Source organism: Linepithema humile, chromosome 5 (assembly GCF_040581485.1).
Source record: "Linepithema humile isolate Giens D197 chromosome 5, Lhum_UNIL_v1.0, whole genome shotgun sequence".
NCBI lineage: Eukaryota > Metazoa > Arthropoda > Insecta > Hymenoptera > Formicidae > Linepithema > Linepithema humile.
This window is the reverse complement of record NC_090132.1, coordinates 11448554-11470409: the sequence shown is the minus strand read 5'-3', so window position 1 is coordinate 11470409 and position 21856 is coordinate 11448554. Positions and strand designations below refer to the sequence as shown.

At 30.4% G+C, this 21856-nt stretch overlaps 1 protein-coding gene across 1 annotated transcript; it reads right to left on the bottom strand.

Annotated features, from left to right (window-relative positions):
* Window positions 1-6599: 6599 nt before the first annotated feature.
* Window positions 6600-8583, bottom strand: LOC136999986 (ATP-dependent DNA helicase PIF1-like). The gene has a single exon (XM_067355375.1). It carries the CDS (start codon window positions 8385-8387, stop codon window positions 6741-6743), a length of 1647 nt encoding a protein of 548 aa, XP_067211476.1. The 5' UTR covers window positions 8388-8583; the 3' UTR covers window positions 6600-6740.
* Between the last annotated feature and the right edge of the window lie 13273 nt (window positions 8584-21856).

Sequence of the window (21856 nt, the reverse complement as noted above, 5' to 3'; positions counted from 1 at the left end):
TTATGTGGAGTGAAATCCACAGAACATTTAATAATCATGCGCAAGAAATAGAGTGCCAATTTAAAGATTGGAAACTCATAAATTCTCGTTGCCGTGGATTAATGACGCAGTTGTTTTTCCAATGCCAAATGTGTCATTATAAAGACAGCATCTAGTCAGAATTCACAAAACCGGAAATATTGGACATTAACACAGCTGTTGCAGCAGCAACTATTACAACAGGAATTGGTTATGCCCAGCTGAATGAGCTGTGTGCAGCCATAAATGTTCCTTGCATGTCCGAATCAACGTACATCACATTCAGAGACAATATAGTCGATGATTTTCAAAAAACAGCCATGAAAAATATGAAAATGGCTAATAAAATTGAAAAACAACTCGCTCTCGAGAGAAACGATATTATAAACGGTATTCCGTACATAACTGTAGTAGCAGATGGTAGTTGGATGAAGAGAACGTACGGCAATGCTTATAACTGTTTTTCCGGTATTGGAGCCATAATTGGTTACTATACCAAAAAAGTTCTCTTTGTTGGTGTTCGCAATAAATTTTGTGCAATATGTGATATGGCAGAGCGAAAAGATGTCAAACCAAGAATTCACAAATGCTATAAAAATTTTGATCGCAATGCAAGTTCCACAAGAATGGAGAGCAATGCCATCGCAGGTTTTAAATGTAGCCTCGAAATGCATGGTTTGATTTACAAAACGGTTATGGCCGATGGTGACAGTAGCGTATATCAGACCATTCGTGATAATAAATCATATTGTGAACATATAGTAACTGTAAAAAAAAATAGAATGCAGCAATTATTTGCTTCGCAATTTGTGTAAAAAGCTGAAAGCTGTGGTAGAGACGACTCAGCCAAAAGCGCAAAAACAACATGGATTTGTAGCGTTGCGAAATGTTATAAAAAATAACATTTTGAATATTCGAAAAGAGGTAGAAGAAGCAGCGAAGCTACGAAAAAAAGAGCAACAAACACCTCAACATCATAAGGCTATAGAATTACAACAAGATATATTAAACATTCCTAGCCATATTTTTGGCGAACATAAGCGATGTGAATTACGTGGTCGTATATGCACAGAAAATGGTAAAACAACAACAAATTATGTACCACATCTGAAATCATACGGCCTGTATAAAAGAATAAAAAAAGCGATCTCATATTTAAGCTGTTAATTTACAGCTTGTTGCTGAATTTTAACAATAATCCTGCAGAATCGTTCAACTCGATAATCTGCAAAGAAATTGGTGGAAAACGCATTAATTTTGGCAAACGAGGCTCTTATAATGCTAAAATTGCAGGAGCAGTTGTGCAATACAATACGCAACAAGTTCTTACGCAATTGTATAAAAGCATTGATAAGATTGTTCCGCCTATTGTCGAGAATCTTGAAAAACAACGACAAATAAAAGTTGCGAAAACTAGAGAATCTCGAGAGGCACAAGGAATGCCAAAAAAATTCAAAGGAGAGTCAAGAACAAAATAACAACAGTACAAAATATCTTGTAAAACATTCAATTTCCGGAAATCTTACCTTAATACTTTTATGCACAAAATAATGAGACGAATCAATTGGTATAAAGAAACATTAGTTTTAAAAAAAAGTATGCAGTTGCATGTTGCAAATTACATATTTTTTCTTGAAAGCAACTATGTGTTTTCTTTATACCAATTGATTCGTCTCATTATTTTGTGCATAAAAGTATTAAGGTAAAATTTCCGAAAATTGAATGTTTTACAAGATATTTTGTATTTTATGTCAAAATGCTGTAACTTTCAAGCCTCATAACTCAAAAAGTACTTAATGAAAAATAATTTCATTATAGTGTTTTGAAAAGCTCTTGACACCAGCTATTAGATTTTGGAATCAAAAATAGGGGTTTCTATTTAAAAAATTTGATTTGACCTTGAAATGACCTTGAAGGTCACGGGCAAGGCCAAATCTAAGATCACCATCGGATTGTCCGAGAAAAATCCTACAACTTTTGTCGAGGTCATTTTCCTCTGTGATGCGTATTTTCAAATTATCCAGCCGTCCCGGAACTTTTGACACACGCTGTATAACAGATTTTATTCAAATGATATCTACATTTAGCACATTACAAAAAGTATACAAGAAAAGAGCTATAATATTAAATAAAATTTTTCGACCAACAGATGGAACGATGAATTGTGCGTATAACGTAAGTCAGTTAATAGACAAATATTTAATGGAAAATTCATTCTCGTATAATGTGTCTCAAGAATGCTCAACATGTAAATGGATGGATCACAAAAGTATCAAGGTATTGGAAATGAACCCTAAACCGATATATGAAAATAGTATGCGCGGTTTACAAATAGCGATTGATCAAAGAATTGAAGACATAAATAAAAAATGTAAAAGATGTGCCGATGAAAATTTAATTACAAATTTTACAACAGGACCGCATCTCTTTGTAGACCTTGAATGTCTGCAATGGACTGACCTTGCTTGCAGACTTGGATATACCGATTGATCCGGTACGCTAGTACTTTTTAAAAAAAAGGTAAAAAAAAGGCGCCAAGTTCACGCCCTATAAAAAAAAACCTATTAAAAAAAATGTATATATTAAAATCCTATCAAAAAAAAACCTATTAAAAAAAATGTATATATTAAGAATCTTTCAAAAAAAAAAAAAATTTTATCAAAGAAATGTATATATTAAAAAACCTTGAAAAAAACTGTTGTATTTATTTTAAAAACTACAAAATATGCATTCTACAAAAAAATGTGATATCAGAAAATGACGCCAAGTAGGACTAAAGAACTAGGGAAAAAGTTGTTCACTATTTCTATGAAAACTCTTGCACATAAAGCTATCAAATTTCAAAATATTACAAAATCTTAAAAAAAATACTATATATTATATATATTGGCTTAGTTTACACCTATTGTTTAGTACACGTACCAAGTATATTAAATCTGTTTTTTTGATTGGTGTACATTTTACCCTAAATAGTTTAAACCAATCGGAGAAGCAGATTTATTCTGATTAATGTTACATAGTTTAAACCCGGATTTACAATGCCCATTCTACAATAAGCCGTAAGTCATAAAGTCGTAAGAAATTGACCAATCACAGTCGATGAATTTTTCTGTGATTTATCTGTCATTGGTCAATTTCTTACAATGGCTTATTGTAGAATGGGCACAATAGGTGTAGTAAGCTTTAAGCTGTAAAAAATTGATCCCTCACAAAGCATAGAATAATCGACTGTGATTGGTCAATTTCTTACGACTTAAAACTTACATTTATTATAAATCCGGGCTAACCCAATCAAAGAAGCAGATTTAGTTCTTGTTAACGTTAGATAGTTTCAACCAATCGGAGAAGCAGATTTGGTACTTGGTACGTATACTAAACGATCAGTGTAAACTAATAAAAATAAATACGTTACTACGTAAAAAATAAAAAATAAAAATATTTAATTAAAAAATAAAAAAATATATTGAAAAAATTAAAATTTAAAAATAAAAAATAAAAATATTTAATTGAAAAATAAAAAAATTATTTAAAAAATTAAAATTTAAAAATATTTTTTTTTTAAATGCAAAAAAAACTTGGCGATGCTACACCTTAAAATATAAAACAATAAAAATAGATAATAATGTAATAATTAATATAATGTAATAAATTTGATAATAATAAATATTAATAAAATGTAATGTAATTAACATCATGTGTATCATACTTCAGTGTAGCATCGCCAAGTTTTTTTTGCATTTTAAAAAAAAATATTTTTAAATTTTAATTTTTTAAATAATTTTTTTATTTTTTAATTAAATATTTTTATTTTTTATTTTTAAATTTTAATTTTTTAAATATATTTTTTTATTTTTTAATGAAATATTTTTATTTTTTATTTTTTACGTAGTAACGTATTTATTTTTATTAGTTTACACTGATCGTTTAGTATACGTACCAAGTACCAAATCTGCTTCTCCGATTGGTTGAAACTATCTAACGTTAACAAGAACTAAATCTGCTTCTTTGATTGGGTTAGCCCGGATTTATAATAAATGTAAGTTTTAAGTCGTAAGAAATTGACCAATCACAGTCGATTATTCTATGCTTTGTGAGGGATCAATTTTTTACAGCTTAAAGCTTACTACACCTATTGTGCCCATTCTACAATAAGCCATTGTAAGAAATTGACCAATGACAGATAAATCACAGAAAAATTCATCGACTGTGATTGGTCAATTTCTTACGACTTTATGACTTACGGCTTATTGTAGAATGGGCATTGTAAATCCGGGTTTAAACTATGTAACATTAATCAGAATAAATCTGCTTCTCCGATTGGTTTAAACTATTTAGGGTAAAATGTACACCAATCAAAAAAACAGATTTAATATACTTGGTACGTGTACTAAACAATAGGTGTAAACTAAGCCAATATATATAATATATAGTATTTTTTTTAAGATTTTGTAATATTTTGAAATTTGATAGCTTTATGTGCAAGAGTTTTCATAGAAATAGTGAACAACTTTTTCCCTAGTTCTTTAGTCCTACTTGGCGTCATTTTCTGATATCACATTTTTTTGTAGAATGCATATTTTGTAGTTTTTAAAATAAATACAACAGTTTTTTTCAAGGTTTTTTAATATATACATTTCTTTGATAAAATTTTTTTTTTTTTTTTGAAAGATTCTTAATATATACGACATTTTTTTTAATAGGTTTTTTTTTGATAGGATTTTAATATATACATTTTTTTTAATAGGTTTTTTTTTATAGGGCGTGAACTTGGCGCCTTTTTTTTTTACCTTTTTTTTAAAAAGGTAATTTTTCTTGGATATCACTTATTTTTTTAAATAATATTACAGCTTTTTTAAAAAGTTTATTATTTAATATATAATAATTAAATATTAATTAGATTTTGCTAAAAATAACCCACCACCACCCCCGTCGTATTTTTAGTATGCAAGATACAACGGTCTTCTTTGTTGATTATGTTACAAAAATAAATACAAAATTATATAAATGTTATATGAATTCTATGCCATTACGTTTTTCTAATATAAATCAGCTTTAATCCAACAAGATACGACCAATACTCAAATAATATCAACAATTACTTATCAATTTTCTGTAAGAAAATGATACTGATTCCTTTAGCGCCTCTAGGCCATTGTCTTTTTTTAATTTGTGCATCGTCAGCTTCAATCCAAGTGTTAGATATTGCTTCTCTACATATACTTGTGTAGTGACCTTTTTCGATACATGATCCATGATGGAATATAGCACTCATTACTTTATAAAATTGTCCAACAATATTTATTTTAGTTGTTGGAACAGCACGCAAAGTAAACTTATCTGTTGATTGTATACCGTTTTGAATTGATACTAAATGAATAACAATTATATCTCTGACTGAGGTAAATTCACTTTTACATAATATGTTATTTCCTGTGCAATTATCACATGATTCGTTCTGTAATTGATAATGAGAAAACATTGCATTAAATAATTCATTAAGATCTAAACTTTTTTTCTTCCACTTATTAACAGGAATTGAAAGAAGGATATTATTATTAACAATAGTCGTTATATTATTACAATTTTTGCATCGTTTAACGGAAGTGACTTGATGCTCGACTAAACTTTTTATATAATCGTATTTTGTACAAAGAGCTATAAAAAAATCACATGCATCCCGTTTAACGCTATTTGAAAAAAATTCTCCTAAACATTGCCGTATTACGTATGTATTTAAGTTAGGCAATTTGTTTTCATATTGATGCATTAATATACCTAAAACATTTGATTTATCATGATCAAATATTTGCTTTCTAATAACATTAAAATTTAACAGACATTGCAACACTGCATTTGCATAACATGAAACCTCATCTGTATTTTGAAAACCATGCATGAACTCAGCAGTATTTTTTCGAACTATTTCATGTGACTCTTGAACAGAACTAATTACTTTTGGCTCTACCCATAAAATATCTTTTACCTTACGATATTTTTCATTCAAAACAGAAATTATTTCTGTTTCTGGTTTATATGTTCGTTTTAATCGATTATATTCAATAATAGCTTCCTCACTAGCTACTATAGATGAAGGGTCAAAATTAATTAAATGTAACCCATCTAAAGATGTTAATCGTGACAATGCAACATAAATTTGGCCGTGATTAAATACAGAATTACCTATATCCATAATAGCATTTTGCAAACTTAGTCCTTGGCTTTTATGAACAGTAATTCCATAACTCAAACACAATGGAAATTGTCTTCTAATAACATATGCTTTTTCCATTATTGCAAATTTAACACTCACTCTCTCAATAAAATATTCTTTACCTGATGGCAAAAGAATCTTGATTTTTTCTACAGAACCAGTAGACACATCTTGTACAACTGAAATGACTTTAGCAATTGTACCATTTACAAGACCCAAACTAGCATCAATATTACGCCTTATCATCACTTTTGCCTCAATTTTTATAACAATTTTTTTCGAAAGTCCAGCTGTTTTAGAATTATCATCATCATTATGTGCCAACACTTTTAATACTTTATTTTTTAGATATGGAACACAATCAATTATATCATCAGCAATTAATAATATTTCTTTGGAAGCAATACGACTTAACATTGCAGAATTTAAAACATCACACATATGACAAGTGGGCAGTAAACAAACGGTGTCTGATGGCAAATTATTAATAAAATCACATAATTCATTCAATCTAGACTCGCGCGCGCGCGAAGGAATCTCCCTTAAAAGACATTTTTCTACTTTCTAGCATTTCACAATCAGACTTTGTTAATAAACCAATACGAATTCTTGACAATAAATCGCGATAAGACGTATCTCCTTGCTGGCGCATATTAATTTTCAATTCATCGTAATCAAATAATGTTTTCCACAAATTCACATTCCCTAGGCAACCGATATATTTATCAAATTTTTCTTTTGACAAATCTACAAAAACAGAATCTTCATATACAGGAGGTAATTGAAGCAAATCTCCAAAGAGAAGAATATGCTTTTTGCCAAACCAACCATCAGGGCAATCAATGGAACCAAATATTTCAAACAATCGAAGATGTATGTACATTAGAGTCAAATTAGATATCATTGATACTTCATCAATTATAAAAAGAATAACATCATCAAGCTCCTCTCGTAAAAGTTTCAACACATGATCAGACAATTGTCTATATACAGGAGTACTACCATGTTCAACAGGTAATTGAAGCAATCTATGAATTGTCAAACCATCAATATTAAACGCTGCTATACCGGTAGGTGCTGCTACAGCAGTATCTTTCTTTAGATTTTCTTTTATCCAACATCTAATAGTTTTAATTAAATAACTTTTTCCAGTACCACCTTCTCCACTAACGTATAATCGCAATCTTGAATCATCTGATTCTACAGTGGTAATAACTCTGTCGAATACTCTTTTTTGATCCATATTTAATTTCTCGATCATTTCTAATACATCGATTTTTTTATTCTTATCACAGAGATCCTTAAAATCTTGCATCGCTTCACCGGCTTCTATTATATTTTGAACACCTATTGGATTGTCAGGATCATCCTGTGACTCATGTTGTTTTTTTACTTCATCTAAATATTGCTGAACTAACTCATTAGCAGTGTCAAATGCTTTTTGCAATTCTTCTAGTTTTTCATGATATTGTAATGCTTCCGTTAGATGTAGTTTTACCGTGTGAAATGATGCAGCGTATGTATTACATCCATTTCTAATCTCTTCAAATTCTCTCCATGGTTGGAACAAAAGTAATAATGAAAAGAAATACTTTTCTGGTTGTGTATTAGGATTAAATTTATAATGATTAATAAGATATCCACGCTGTCGTCGTCTGAGATACCTATCATTAAATTCATAGAATTCAACCAATTCATTTCGTGGTTTGATTTTTGTGATATCAAACCATTTTGCAAATTCATAAAGAGACATATGTTCCAATTCTTTTGGTCTCTGTGGATAGTGATTATCTATCCAAGATTCACAAAATATATCTGTCGAAGAAGGATCTTCAAGTTCCAGTGCTTCAAGCACTTGACGAGTTTTTAATTTTCTACATCTTATTCGATTAACATCTAACCATCTAATAGTTGTATTTGGATCAGTTCCACATAAAAAAATACTCAGTAATGTATCAGCTGCTTCAAGAGCTCCACATTCTCTATTACTCGTAAATCGCAAGGCAATACTCCAAAGATAGCTCGCCAATGATTTATTCATATTATTTTTACTGTTAATAATAGTATCGGATAATTCACATTTTCCTGCTTTATTCATATATTTAGTAATGTACCAGGTAAGCAGTGTCGACTTTTCGCCAATAAATTGTATATCCATATTTCCTTCCCACGCAGTAAAAAGAGCAGGATTGTAATCATTAATATCTTTTTCATCTTCAGTCCGCGGAAGATCATAAAGCCTACTTTTATGTTTTAATTGCTTTCTGCCTGCTATGGCACTTGTAATATCTCTTATATGTAACGATTCAGTAACAGGACGAGGAAATCCAAAACGACATATCCGAATAACTTTACGTTCAACTTTTTTAGAACGGAGACAGTAATTATTATGTTTATGTCGTTGATGAGTATTGACACGTTTGTACAATAGTGGTGAAATATTTCGATCTGGCATTTTACAGCTTATATATTTTAAGATAAATTTGGAAACTTCTTCAATAGAAGATTCACCAAGGATCGGAGCATTTTTTATCCAAATTAATAAATGAAAATGTTGTATGCCTCTACCTTGATATTCTCGTCGCCAAAAATAATGAGTAACTTCTCCGATCGGATGATCTTTGGAACAAATAAAGTCAAGCATCGCACGAAACGTATTATCGAGAAATCTTGATGTTGATACAGGATCTCTGGCAACAAGTACACTAGTGCATACGGAAGAATCACACCATCCATTTACTTCACGAATATATTCACCCAATTCTTCCCATAACCATTCAGACTTAATGTTAAAAACCACGTTGCAGGTCCGTAATGTCGTGTCATACAATCTAAATTATTTCTCGGTTTCATCCAGAATTGTTGCGTATTCTTTAATGTCGCAAAAATAGTGCTCAAATCAGATTCTAACTGTCCATTGGCCATTGCGCGTAAATATTCCGTAACCGTAAAACTGTCTTGTGGATTAGTTACATGCATTTTATGAAAAATTCCACGACTTAATTGACGCATATTTGCATTGTTTAACAAAAAAAATAAGTATTGTTGATTTAATCTAAACTGTGGATGTTTAGACATCAAACGACATTTAATAAATTCATGGTCATGAAGCTTAACCGTCCTAGTTTCATGCTGCCCATTTATACCAAAAGGATATAAATCTGGAAAACACAACATATCCAAACATTTTTCACGATTATCCAAAGGTAAATCTTGAACTTTCAGCATTTGATATAAAGCCGTTGCAGTTTTATTTTCTCTTTTTTCATATAAAGGATATATAGTATATTGCTCATAATAACCATCAGTTTCATCGATAACCTGAGTTAGCATTGCCTCGTGCTGATTCAATGCAGCATCTTTAAGATTTTTCGTTCCTTGCATTTCGGTTCCTAAATTATTACTCGATGACACATGTTCCTCATCCGATATATCTTTTGTAGCATTTTCATCTTCTTCCACAACTTCGTCCTCTTGTATTTGAAATTCCAGATTATTATTTAATGTTTTGAAACATAAATCATCATGAGTATCAGGTAATATTATTTCAGCATAGAAAGGATTATTATTCTTCAACCAAATTAACGCATCAAATACTTTTTTAACATTTACCATTTCTTCCCAGATAATTTTTGACTTTGTGGGAATACCTCTCACTAAAATATATAATTCATGATTGATATTTATCGCATCAGTATTAGAACATAATTTGTTTAATGTCTCTTGCATAGGAAGTGGTAAATGAAATGTTCTACCTTTAACTTTTTGTACCATTTGCCTTTCAGGTAATTTATTGTTGATAACAGTTCCCATTTTAACAACAGTTTGAAATGCTTTAGCTCTCTGTATAAGAATCTTTTCAAATGCGTTAAGAGATGATATTACTTTAGGCACATTATCAGTGAAAAGCTTATTGAAGATGCAATAAGCAGGCGTCATATTGTTACAAAATTTTTGTTTACAATAAATACATATGTATTGTGGATTAATTTGTTGTTTCTCCACGTGTGCCATTAAATCTTTCCAAACTGGATTGTCTATTTTTGCTGTAATCTTTCCAACTTCAGAAACATTTTTCTTATAACAAAGTTTTTCGCATGACACACAAGCATAACGCGGTGTGTCTATTAGACGTTTTTTCAAGGCCTTAAACGCATTTTCATATTTGGAAAAGATATCATCATCACTCATAATTGCATCGGTTTGCTGACGTTTGTGTATATCTGCCTTTTCTTGTGCAGCAATTACAATTTTATTTAACGTGTCCAAATCAGCACAATTTAATGCTTTATCTAAACTCAACATTTTTTTATAAAAACTTATAAGTCGATAAACTGAACTCATCATATTTCTCACTTTTGGAAAATGAGGCGATAACAATAGAATAGGTATAAACATTGCTTTACAAAGAGTGAAATTACTATAACAACTCAGTGCATGACCCAATTTCATATTCGAAGTTTTTACTGTACACGTATGAATATTTTCTATCAATGTAAGTATATTTTTTACAGTACATGTACTAACAGTTTCAAGAAATTTTTGATACCGTTCAAGTAAAACTGGATTGTCAGTTTTACAGGTAGTACTACACGTCCACGATTTTTTTGCTTGTGCTATTGTCAAAGGTAATACATTTACAACTTGTCCTTCCATATTCATTATTAAAGACTCCTCAAAAATTACATTATGATATGTGGACTCTATAAAGTAATTTTCAGATGAAGCTGTATGTCTAGATATATTCCACATAATGCATCTAATTTTTCATCAAATCCGCAACACTTATCGACAAGAGTCAAGAAGACTTCTGATTTCTTTTTAAGTGTAGCTAACATGCTATACATCTTGCGAATATAACCGTTCTTAATATGCATACACCAACGTATTATTTTATCAGCTTCTAATTGTTTTTCAATTTCACCTTTAATATTTAATTTTTCAACAATATTTTTCTTAATTACTGTCAAAGAATTCTGAAATTTTAAAGTTTTAGAACTTTGACACCGAAAATTTTTATATTTTTTAATAATTTTTTTTGCTACATTACATTTGTTTACAAATTTGATGCTTTTATTTTCTTTTTTTTTTTCTTCTTTCTTCTCGTTTTGCGAGACTATAGCATGACATGTGTATTGCCTAACAGAATTTATTTCATATCGCATCTTTTTAGCATGATTATTTTCCAAATCATTTTCATGTTGACGTTTTTTCGGATCATTTTCATATAGACACTGCCTTTTACTGCAATTTTCTTCCAAATTATTTTCATATTGACGCCGTTTTAGAGCAGAAATGTTTTCTACATTTTGTTTATATCGTTCTTCATTATTATGTTCATTTTCATTTTTCTTATTTAATTTTTTTTTAAATTCGCCACTTTTTTGTAATTGATTTGCTTTTTGTTGCTCTGTCTCTTTTTGACGTTTCATATATAAACGAGTTGCTTTAACTTCTCTTTTTCTTATCAGTGTTAATGGAAGCACTTTTTGAGGAATACCATAATTTAAATCTTGGGGAAAGTGCTCAATCACATTAGATTCAAAAATTGTTATTAAATGTGAGCGCATTAAACTGTGATCATACCTCACTTTCTCAGGTTTAATATGAAATAACAATGAAATTGCAAAAGCTATTGCAAAAACACCGCAATCGCTACAATTCGATTGGCTTTGCACAATAGGAAATTTGACAGGCCGCTTATCAAAAGAATAAAATGGAAATAACCGTCTCAAAAATTGTTCATGATCTTTATGCAATTTTTTCATATTGAATGAATCATAGATAAATATATTTTTTCTATTATAATAACCACATACCCAATGATTATTTGAACTGAATAATATCTGTATATGTTTCTTATTTTCTGATACAGGTTCTATAAACTGAGGAAGTTGTATTTTCCATGTTCCTTCAGGTCTATAATCTGAGCAATTTCTTAAAAATTGGTTAAAATGATCCATATGTTCATCATTTAACCACTCACCTTGAGCAATAATATTTTTCTGATCTGATGACAGTGTCATCTGTTTTCCTATTTCTCTGGACATTTTTGTTTTAGTAACTTCTTGATTGCATTTATTTTCGTTTTTCTTATTCTGACGTTTTATATATAAACGAGTTGCTTTAACTTCTCTTTCTCTTATTAACGTTAATAAAAGTACTTTTTGAGGAACACCATAATTTAAATCTTGGGGAAAGTGCTCAATCACATTAGATTCAAAAATTGTTATTAAATGTGAACGCATTAAGCTGTGATCATACCTCACTTTCTCAGGTTTAATATGAAATAACAATGAAATTGCAAAAGCTATTGCAAAAACACCGCAATCGCTACAATTCAGTTGACTTTGCACAATAGGAAATTTGACAGGCCGTTCATTAAAAGAATAAAATGGAAATAACCGTCTCAAAAATTGTTCATGATCTTTGTGCAATTTTTTCATATTGAATGAATCATAGATAAATATATTTTTTCTATTATAATAACCACATACCCAATGATTATTTGAACTGAATAATATCTGTATATGTTTCTTATTTTCTGATACAGGTTCTATAAACTGAGGAAGTTGTATTTTCCATGTTCCTTCAGGTCTATAATCTGAGCAATTTCTTAAAAGTTGGTTAAAATGATCCATATGTTCATCATTTAACCACTCACCTTGAGCAATAATATTTTTCTGATCTGGTTTCAACGTCATTTTTGTTTTCGTAGACATTTTTGTGATATTAAAATAAATATATTGTATTCTTATAAGCGCGCACACACAGTAACCTTGTATCAACCACAGTAGTTTTTTTCGCAGTTGAACATCAGCTTTTTTTACAGGTGCACAATAGTCTTGTATCGGCGCACAGCAGCCTTTTTTGCAGGCGCACAGCAGCCTTGTATCGGCGCACAGCAGCCTTTTTTGCAAGCGCACAGCAGCCTAGTATCGGCGCACAGCAGCCTTATATCGGCGCACAGCAGCCATTATTAAAATAAAATAAATATAACTTACCTAACGTACACTTAAAAAATCCTCCGCACCTTGAAAATCCGAAGCACCTTGATCGCTGGTATTGATGATCTCCAAGCACCTTAATTTTTTAAGTTTAGATTTTTCTTGAACGTTCTATAAATAAATGTTTAATCGTATCTATCTAGACGTTGTTGGATGAGGTAAAATTCATCATTATTAATTAATAAATTAATAATCTGTAAATATGTTCTCGTGTCAAAATTTTATTGTAATAAGTTGAAGTCATAAAAGTAAAAATATTCTTTTCTCATGTTATAATATACTATTTTAAACTTTTTACTTTTATTTGAGACACAAACAACGTTTAATATTGTGTAATGCTTTAATAAATAATTAATACTATTAATTATGTTTTGGAATATACTATAAATGTACTGCTGTTTTCTCTTCTTCCAAATTTTTTGATCTCCAATGCACTGTATTCTTTTCTTATTGTAAAAATTAATAATGTGTTACTGCAATACAAAATTTGGTATAATAATGAAGAATTATGTATAAATAAGAACAATCATGTAAAGTCATCATATTCTACTATATAATATCATACAATATAATAGAATAAGCAATAAATAATATCTCAGTCATTTTGTTAATATTATGTAATGGTAGCAGGCTCAATGTCTTAACTCATAAAACTACTAAAAATTAATTCAATATTCTGCAGCTTTTAAAAATTAATGTTTGTTTAATATTTAGTTTCATTGATTCATAATAATTTTATGAGTTAAGACATTGAGCCTGCTACCATCATGACAATAATAACAAAACAATTAAGATATTATTCATTTCTTATTCTATTATATTGTATGATATTATGATATTATAGAATATGACTACATGATTATTCTTATTCATACATAATTCTTCATTATTATACCAAATCTTGTATTGCAGCATATATTATTAATTTTTACAATAAGAAAAGAATACAGTGCATTTGTGACCAAAAAATTTGGAAGAAAAAACAGCAATACATTTATAGTAATATTCCATATAATTTACCTAACGTACACTTAAAAAATCCTCCGCACCTTGAAAATCCGAAGCACCTTGATCGCTGGTATTGATAATCTCCAAGCACCTTAATTTTTTAAGCCTAGATTTTTCCTGAACGTTCTATAAATATAAATAAATATTTAATCGTATCTATCTATACGTTCTTGGATGAGGTAAAATTCATCATTATTAACTAATAAATTAATAATCTGTAAATATATTCTCGTGTCAAAATTTCATTGTAATAAGTTGAAGTCATAAAAGTAAAAATATTCTTTTCTCATATTATAATATATAATAGAATGAATAATAAATATGTCAATTATTTTGTTAACTTTTCCAAATTTTCTATTTCAAATTTTCTATTTTTATTTGAGACACAAACAACGTTTAATATTATGTAATGCTTTAATAAATAATTAATACTATTAATTATGTTTTGGAATATACTATAAATGTACTGCTGTTTTCTCTTCTTCCAAATTTTTTGATCTCCAATGTACTGCATTCTTTTCTTATTATAAAAATTAAAATTTGTTACTGCAATACAAAATTTGGTATATTAATGAAGAATTATGTATGAATAACAATAATCATGTAAAGTCATCATATTCTACTAATATCATACAATATAATAGAATAAGCAATAAATAATATCTCAGTCATTTTGTTAATATTATGTGATGATAGCAGGCTCAATGTCTTAACTCATAAAATTACTAAAAATTAATTCAATATTCTGCAGCTTTTAAAAATTAATATTTGTTTAATATTTAGTTTCAATAATTTATAATAATTTTATGAGTTAAGACATTGAGCCTGCTACTATCATGACAATAATAACAAAACGATTAAGATATTATTCATTTCTTATTCTATTATATATGTATGATATTATGATATTATAGAATATGACTACATGATTATTCTTATTCATACATAATTTTTCATTATTATACCAAATCTTGTATTGCAGCATACATTAATTTTTACAATATATTCCAAAACATAATTAATAGTATTAATTAGTTATTAAAGTATTACACAATATTAAACATTGTTTGTGTCTCAAATAAAAGTAGAAAATTTGAAATAGAAAATTTGGAAAAGTTAACAAAATAATTGACATATTTATTATGCATTCTATTACATATTATAACATGAAAAAAGAATTTCTACTTTAATGACTTCAACTTATTACAATGAAATTGTGACACGAGAATATATTTACAGATTATTTTTATAATTATAATGAATTTTACCTTATCCAAGAATGTAGATGCATGACTTCTAATTCATTTTATACAAAAAACTGCACCACATTTATTAACTCTAATTAATAACATCATTTTACACATACCTCAACAACTGCGTAATACAGCTTCTTCTTTTTCTTTTATATTTAATAATATATAAAGCAATTTTCTGACAGATAACAAACATGAATCATATCTACATAGATAGTACTACTCACAGAAGAAACATAAATCATATCTACATAGATAGTACTACTATTTGTTAAATAAATGTAATATGTATCATAATGACTTCTACACACAGGACATGGCAACGCTTGCCGCGCGGTAAGCCCCGATTTACAATAGGTGTAGTAAACTTTAAGCCGTAAGAAATTGACCAATCACAGACAAAGCATAAAAAAATACTCGACTGTAATTGGTCAACTTCTTACGGCTTAAAGCTTACTACACCTATTGTAGATCGGGGCTGAAAGGCGACGCAGTAGCCAATCAGTTTTTTGCTCTTATAGAAAAGCTGTAAGTTGTGATTGGTTACCACGTTGAATCTTGCCATACGGCAAGCGTTGTCGTGTCCTGTGTGCAGATACATATGTCATACACTGGCCTCCAATGATTCGTTCCTAGATTCCCTTTGCGGGACAAGGGGGAATAGGTGTATAGCCATGGCTATTGGCTACACACCTATTTCCCCTTTCTACTTCTAAGAACGAATCATTCGAAGCCAGTGTACAAATATCCTGGTTCTTAATAATTGCATATAGCATTTTCAATTATACGAATTTTGATTCGTCGAAATAATCATTATTTTACTATAAATTCAAGTTTTTTATTGGCGGAGACAATGCATGGCGTCATTAATCAACTCTCGATCGATCCGTATAAGCAAAAACGCTAACAACTCTCGATCGATCCGTATAAGCGAAAACGCTAATATAGAAATAGTAGAAAAGACATTAATTTATCACGTTCGTAATGAAAATCTTAACCAATCACGAGACACCGTTTGTACTGCTCATAAGACTCTAGCAGACGGGGCCTATACGCAGCCAATTAAAGCCTTTTACACAATGCCAGACAACAGACAATAGGAATAGAGAATAATGTAGGAAAGAAAAAGAGAGAAATAGCTTTTTTCTCTCTCTCTCTCTCTCTCTCTCTCTCTCTCTCCTATGTTATTTCCTGTTCCTATTACCTGTTGCCTGGCATTGTGTAAGAGGCTTAAGAATCGCGTTTATATGGCGTTTCGCGCATACGTACATGCGTGCATTTCGATGTGTAGCCAGAGTGAGTCCTTGCCGTGTGATATATGATCTCTTGTATATCAATGTTAATATCGCCATCCAGTTTTTTGATCCAGTTTGATTCAGTTTACTATCACATATCAAAAGTAAGTAATAAAAATATATTTATTTTTATTGATAAAGTCGAACGGAAATATGAATACTTAGTAATTTTTTTTTTCTTATACACGATTAGGTTATGTAATATTATTGAAAAAATTATTGATATTCAGTTCGGCATTCATTAGTAAAAAAGAAAAGATGCATGACTTCTAGGTTATTCAATGAATTTAAAAAAGTAATTGATTCAGTTCGGCATTCATTAGTAATAAAAAAGAAAAATGCTTGACTTCTAGGTTATTCAATAAATTGTACTTTATTCATATAATTATTTTTTTAGTGTCATAAGAAGCACAACTGCTCGAAGGTGATGACGCAACATTCCTCAACGTTGCTTTAGAAGAAGAGGTCATACAGCTGCGACAACAGTTAGCAGCTGTAAGATCAAAAATATTTCCACCACCGCCACCCCCGTCACTGCCATCAGAGCAGCCGCCACTGCCATCGAAATCGCCATTGCCACTGCAGCAGCCGCCACTGCCATCACAATCGCCATTGCTACCACAGCAGCCGCCACTGCTATCATCACAGCAGTCGTCACTGCCATCATTCCCATCGAAGCAGCTGCCACAGTCATCGAAACCGCCACTGCCATCGCAGCAGCCACTGCCATCGCAGCAGCCACTGCCATCGCAGCAGCCACTGCCATCGCAGCAGCCACTGCCATCGCAGCTGCCACTGCCATCGCAATCGCTATTGCCATCGCCGCCAATACGAGAGGTGCCAGCAGTGCCTTCATCATCACAGAAGAAAGAAGAAGAGCAGGTTACTGTACAACGTAAGTACCAATTACATTATAATAAAAACTTATTTATTTTTTTGAAATAGTATAAATTTTTTAACTTGTTTCTTTTATAATTTATTAATGTATTTGAAATTGAACAATTACTTTTTGTTACAGCCAAAAGATGGAAAAGAGCGGGTCAACGTTTAAAAAGAAATTTTTCGAACCGTGGCCAAAACTGGAGAGGTGGTCGAGGCGGCAAAAAAAGCGGTATAACCATTACAAATAATTATTACAATTAATATTTTTAGTTTTTGATATGAATATATGTTAGTTTTTTAGTATTTATAAATTAATGAAATAGTTTGTAAGTTAAAAGAGAAAAACTGAAGTTTTTTGATTATAACCATTATATTTTATTGTAATCATTATATATTTTATTGTAACCATTACCATTATATGCGCGGGGTATTCAACAATCTAATTTGTAAGTTAATTTAAAAGTAAAAACCAAAATTTTTTTTATTGCAATATACATATATTTTTTATGCGCTGCGTATATTCAAAAATAAATTTTGAATAGTTTATAAGTTAAAAGAAAAAATGAAAGTTTTTTTTTATTGTATTGTAACATCGTAAGCGATTACATATGTCTCTTATGCGCTGAATATATTCATACATAAATATGAATCCATTAAATAGTTTATAAGTTAAAAAATCAAAGTTTTTTATTGTAACATTATCATATATGCGCTGAATATATTCATACATAAATATGAATCCATTAAATAGTTTATAAGTTAAAAAATCAAAGTTTTTTATTGTAACATTATCATATATCCATTATACGCTGGATTTTTATTCCTTACAAGATATATAGTTTGTAAGTTAATAAGAAAAAAACAAAGTTTATGCTAACATTATTATATAAGAAGTTACATGTATTCAGATTTTAAATATTATATAAGAAGTTACATGTATTCAGATTTTAATAAAGAATATACTATTCTCAAAGAATTCATACTAATAATTTTCATTCCCTAATTTGTATTCAAAATTCTTTCAGAATCGAACACCAATCGATTTAATTACAAACTTCTCTACATAGATCTGCATCTAAATGTTCATTATTAGTGACAACTTCATTATTCAAAATTGGACCATTTTCATATTGACTGTTTTTAAAACATTTTACTGTCTGCTTAGACAAAGATGTGTTTTGCTACATCTGAAACAAGATAATGAAATAATTTTATATATATATATATAATAAAATTTTTATAATTAACATCAGAGAAGAGATTGGTTATTTTTTTATATACCATAATCACTGTATATCGATATATCTTTTTCTGGTTTTCATACATATTTTAACATTTTTGAAAAGTTTACTATTGTTAAATGTCATTTGATTTTTTAAAATAGTGCTTGTCCACTGTAATGCATGAATAATTCCTGAAAGACAGAACAATAATCTTTTGCTTATAAATATTTTTGTCTATTGATACGTAACATTAATTGATATGTAACATTAAATTTAATAAAATATTGGAATACCTGAAATTGCTCGCAAACTTGAGGAAATGGATATTATAATATAGTAAAGCAGCTGTCAAATAATCGTCAAGTATATAATATATACACTGCTCCATGCTTCTGTCTTCAACGTGTCATCAAATTTTATACATTTTGCATAGAGATCTGTTTATTTATGTATAAATGTCACATGATTCATCTATCTTCTATACTTAAGTATCTGTAAAATAAAAAAACAAGTTAAATCATTTTTTTAATTAACCTTATACTTATTTCTTTTCTCTCTAAATTCTTTTCTCTATAAAAACGTCATCTTTATCTATTATTCTGTAATTATCCTGTAATAAATAATAAAAACACTAACAGGAAAGGTTATCTCTTGATTTATATTTTATATAGATACACACACTTACATTATATATCTATAATAATCTTCTTATCCTGTAATTATCCTGTAATAAATAATGATTTATATAGATATCAGCTGGTAGTATACATATATATACACATACACATACATTTCACTTTCACTTGCGTTTTTTTTTTATTATTTAATATCACTTGCGTTATTTATTATTATTAACACGCGTTATTTATTAATCACTTGCGTTATTTATTATTATTAACACGCGTTATTTATTAATCACTTGCGTTATTTATTATAATATAGATATCAGCTGGTAGTATACATATATACACATACACATTTCACTTTCACTTGCGTTTCTTTTTATTATTTAATATCACTTGCGTTATTTATTATTATTAACACTTGCGTTATTTATTAATTCATTAAAATATTAAAATATAGAATCGTTGATTCTATAATAAATGTGATTAAAATAATACTTTTTATGACATATGACATAACATATGTTCATCATCGCTATACCAGCGCACCTACCGTCTAAAATTTCAATCAAGCGACATTTTGAAGCGACATTTTGAGGCGACATTTCAGGCGATCATGATTTTTACGACATTTTAACTTTAGCAATTAATATCTCATAATATACAGCACGTACGGCAAAAACAAGCATACTTTAATAATATAAATCGCATACGCGCTATCGATTGAGATTATTTTGAAATCGATCGGCCCAACCGTTATTGAGATCCGATAATCTCGGCTCGTCTCAACTTTCGGTCTCGCGTAAAGATACACGGTCGGTCTCGCGTCATGTCGCGCGCGTCATATGCGCTGCGCGTAAACTTGGCGCGAGACACTACCGTGTCTCTTGATATGGCAGGTATGGGGCGTCACAACAAACCCCCACCACCTACCCCATATTTGACCCACTGACCTACTTATGATCTGGCGTCAAAACAGAGGGGGAGGGGAAGAGAGGGGGGAAAAGATAGGTCAGTGAGCCCAAGATGGTGGACGTCTACAAAATGGCGGATGTTGACAAGATGGCGGAAATTTTTATTTTTCCAAATTGAGAAAATCCAAGCTGGGTTCGAACCTGGATCGCTGGATTTCTAGTTCTGGTCCTAGTCTGCTGGGCTACCTATAGATCTAATGAAGTAAGTCGTATGGTCCTATTTATGCCTATGGGGCCTGGCAGGTATAAAGCATGAAAACAAAAGACGTCGCACAGTCACCTCTAGTCTACAAAGGGAAGGGATGTATTTTTGGTGGGACCGCGTCTGTATGAGGTACCTCGGACTCTCTGGCAGATATGGAGCATGTAAACAAACGACGTCACATCGGAAGGGAAGAGATGTATTCACAGGGCCCCGAACACTCTGACAAGTATAGAACATGAAAACAAATTACGTCGCAACGACGAATGATCATGCGGCTTTTAGTCTGATATTTGGCGTGATGGATAAGGGGCCGCGTGCGCGATATTGCGTGAACCGTGTGAGCGTCAGCCACCCGTTTTCGCAGATTGAGCGTGCTGTATGAATTGACGATGGCGAGTGGAGCGTGCAGAAACATGCGAAAAGGGGAAGGAAACGAACGCAAGAAATGGAATACAAAATCGTTTATTTGGAATTTTTCTTAAAAATACATAATTGAACATTACAGTCAAAATATAAAAATATTTTATTCGATTTACTGAATACGTTTTAAAAATATTATTTCCAAGCACGCATCAAGAAATGTTAAATATATGAAATAAAATGTTTTATTTGAAATTTTTTAAAATACATTGTTGAATATTGCAACAAGTACTAGTACGTAGTTTTGTTTGCTCATTCTTTTTGCAAAGAAAAATTTTGCGATATAAGCATACTATCAGTCTGTCGTTTTGGTTATATCAATCACTTTATTTACTTTCTCACGGAGTTTTGTTTACAACTTTTTTACAGGCATACAAACTAAACTTATGTCTCCTTGTAACTATTTTAACTTATACTATTTATACGTCGAGCAGGAGCGAACTTTCTACGTTCCCCCCTACTCGACTTTTACTGCACACACACACACGTTGCCTACAGATTGGGACTTCCGTTTTCCTTGCTTTATTTTTCCTCATTTTCCCTAACCGCTTCCTTTCTCCCTTTACTCTCTCTCTCTCTCTCTCTCTCTCTCTCTCTCTCTCTCTCTCTCTCTCTCTCTCTCTCTCTCTCTCTCTCTCTCTCTCTCTCTCTCTCTCTCTCTCTCTCTCTCTCTCTCTCTCTCTCTCTCTCTCTCTCTCTCTCTCTCTCTCTCTCTCTCTCTCTCTCTCTCTCTCTCT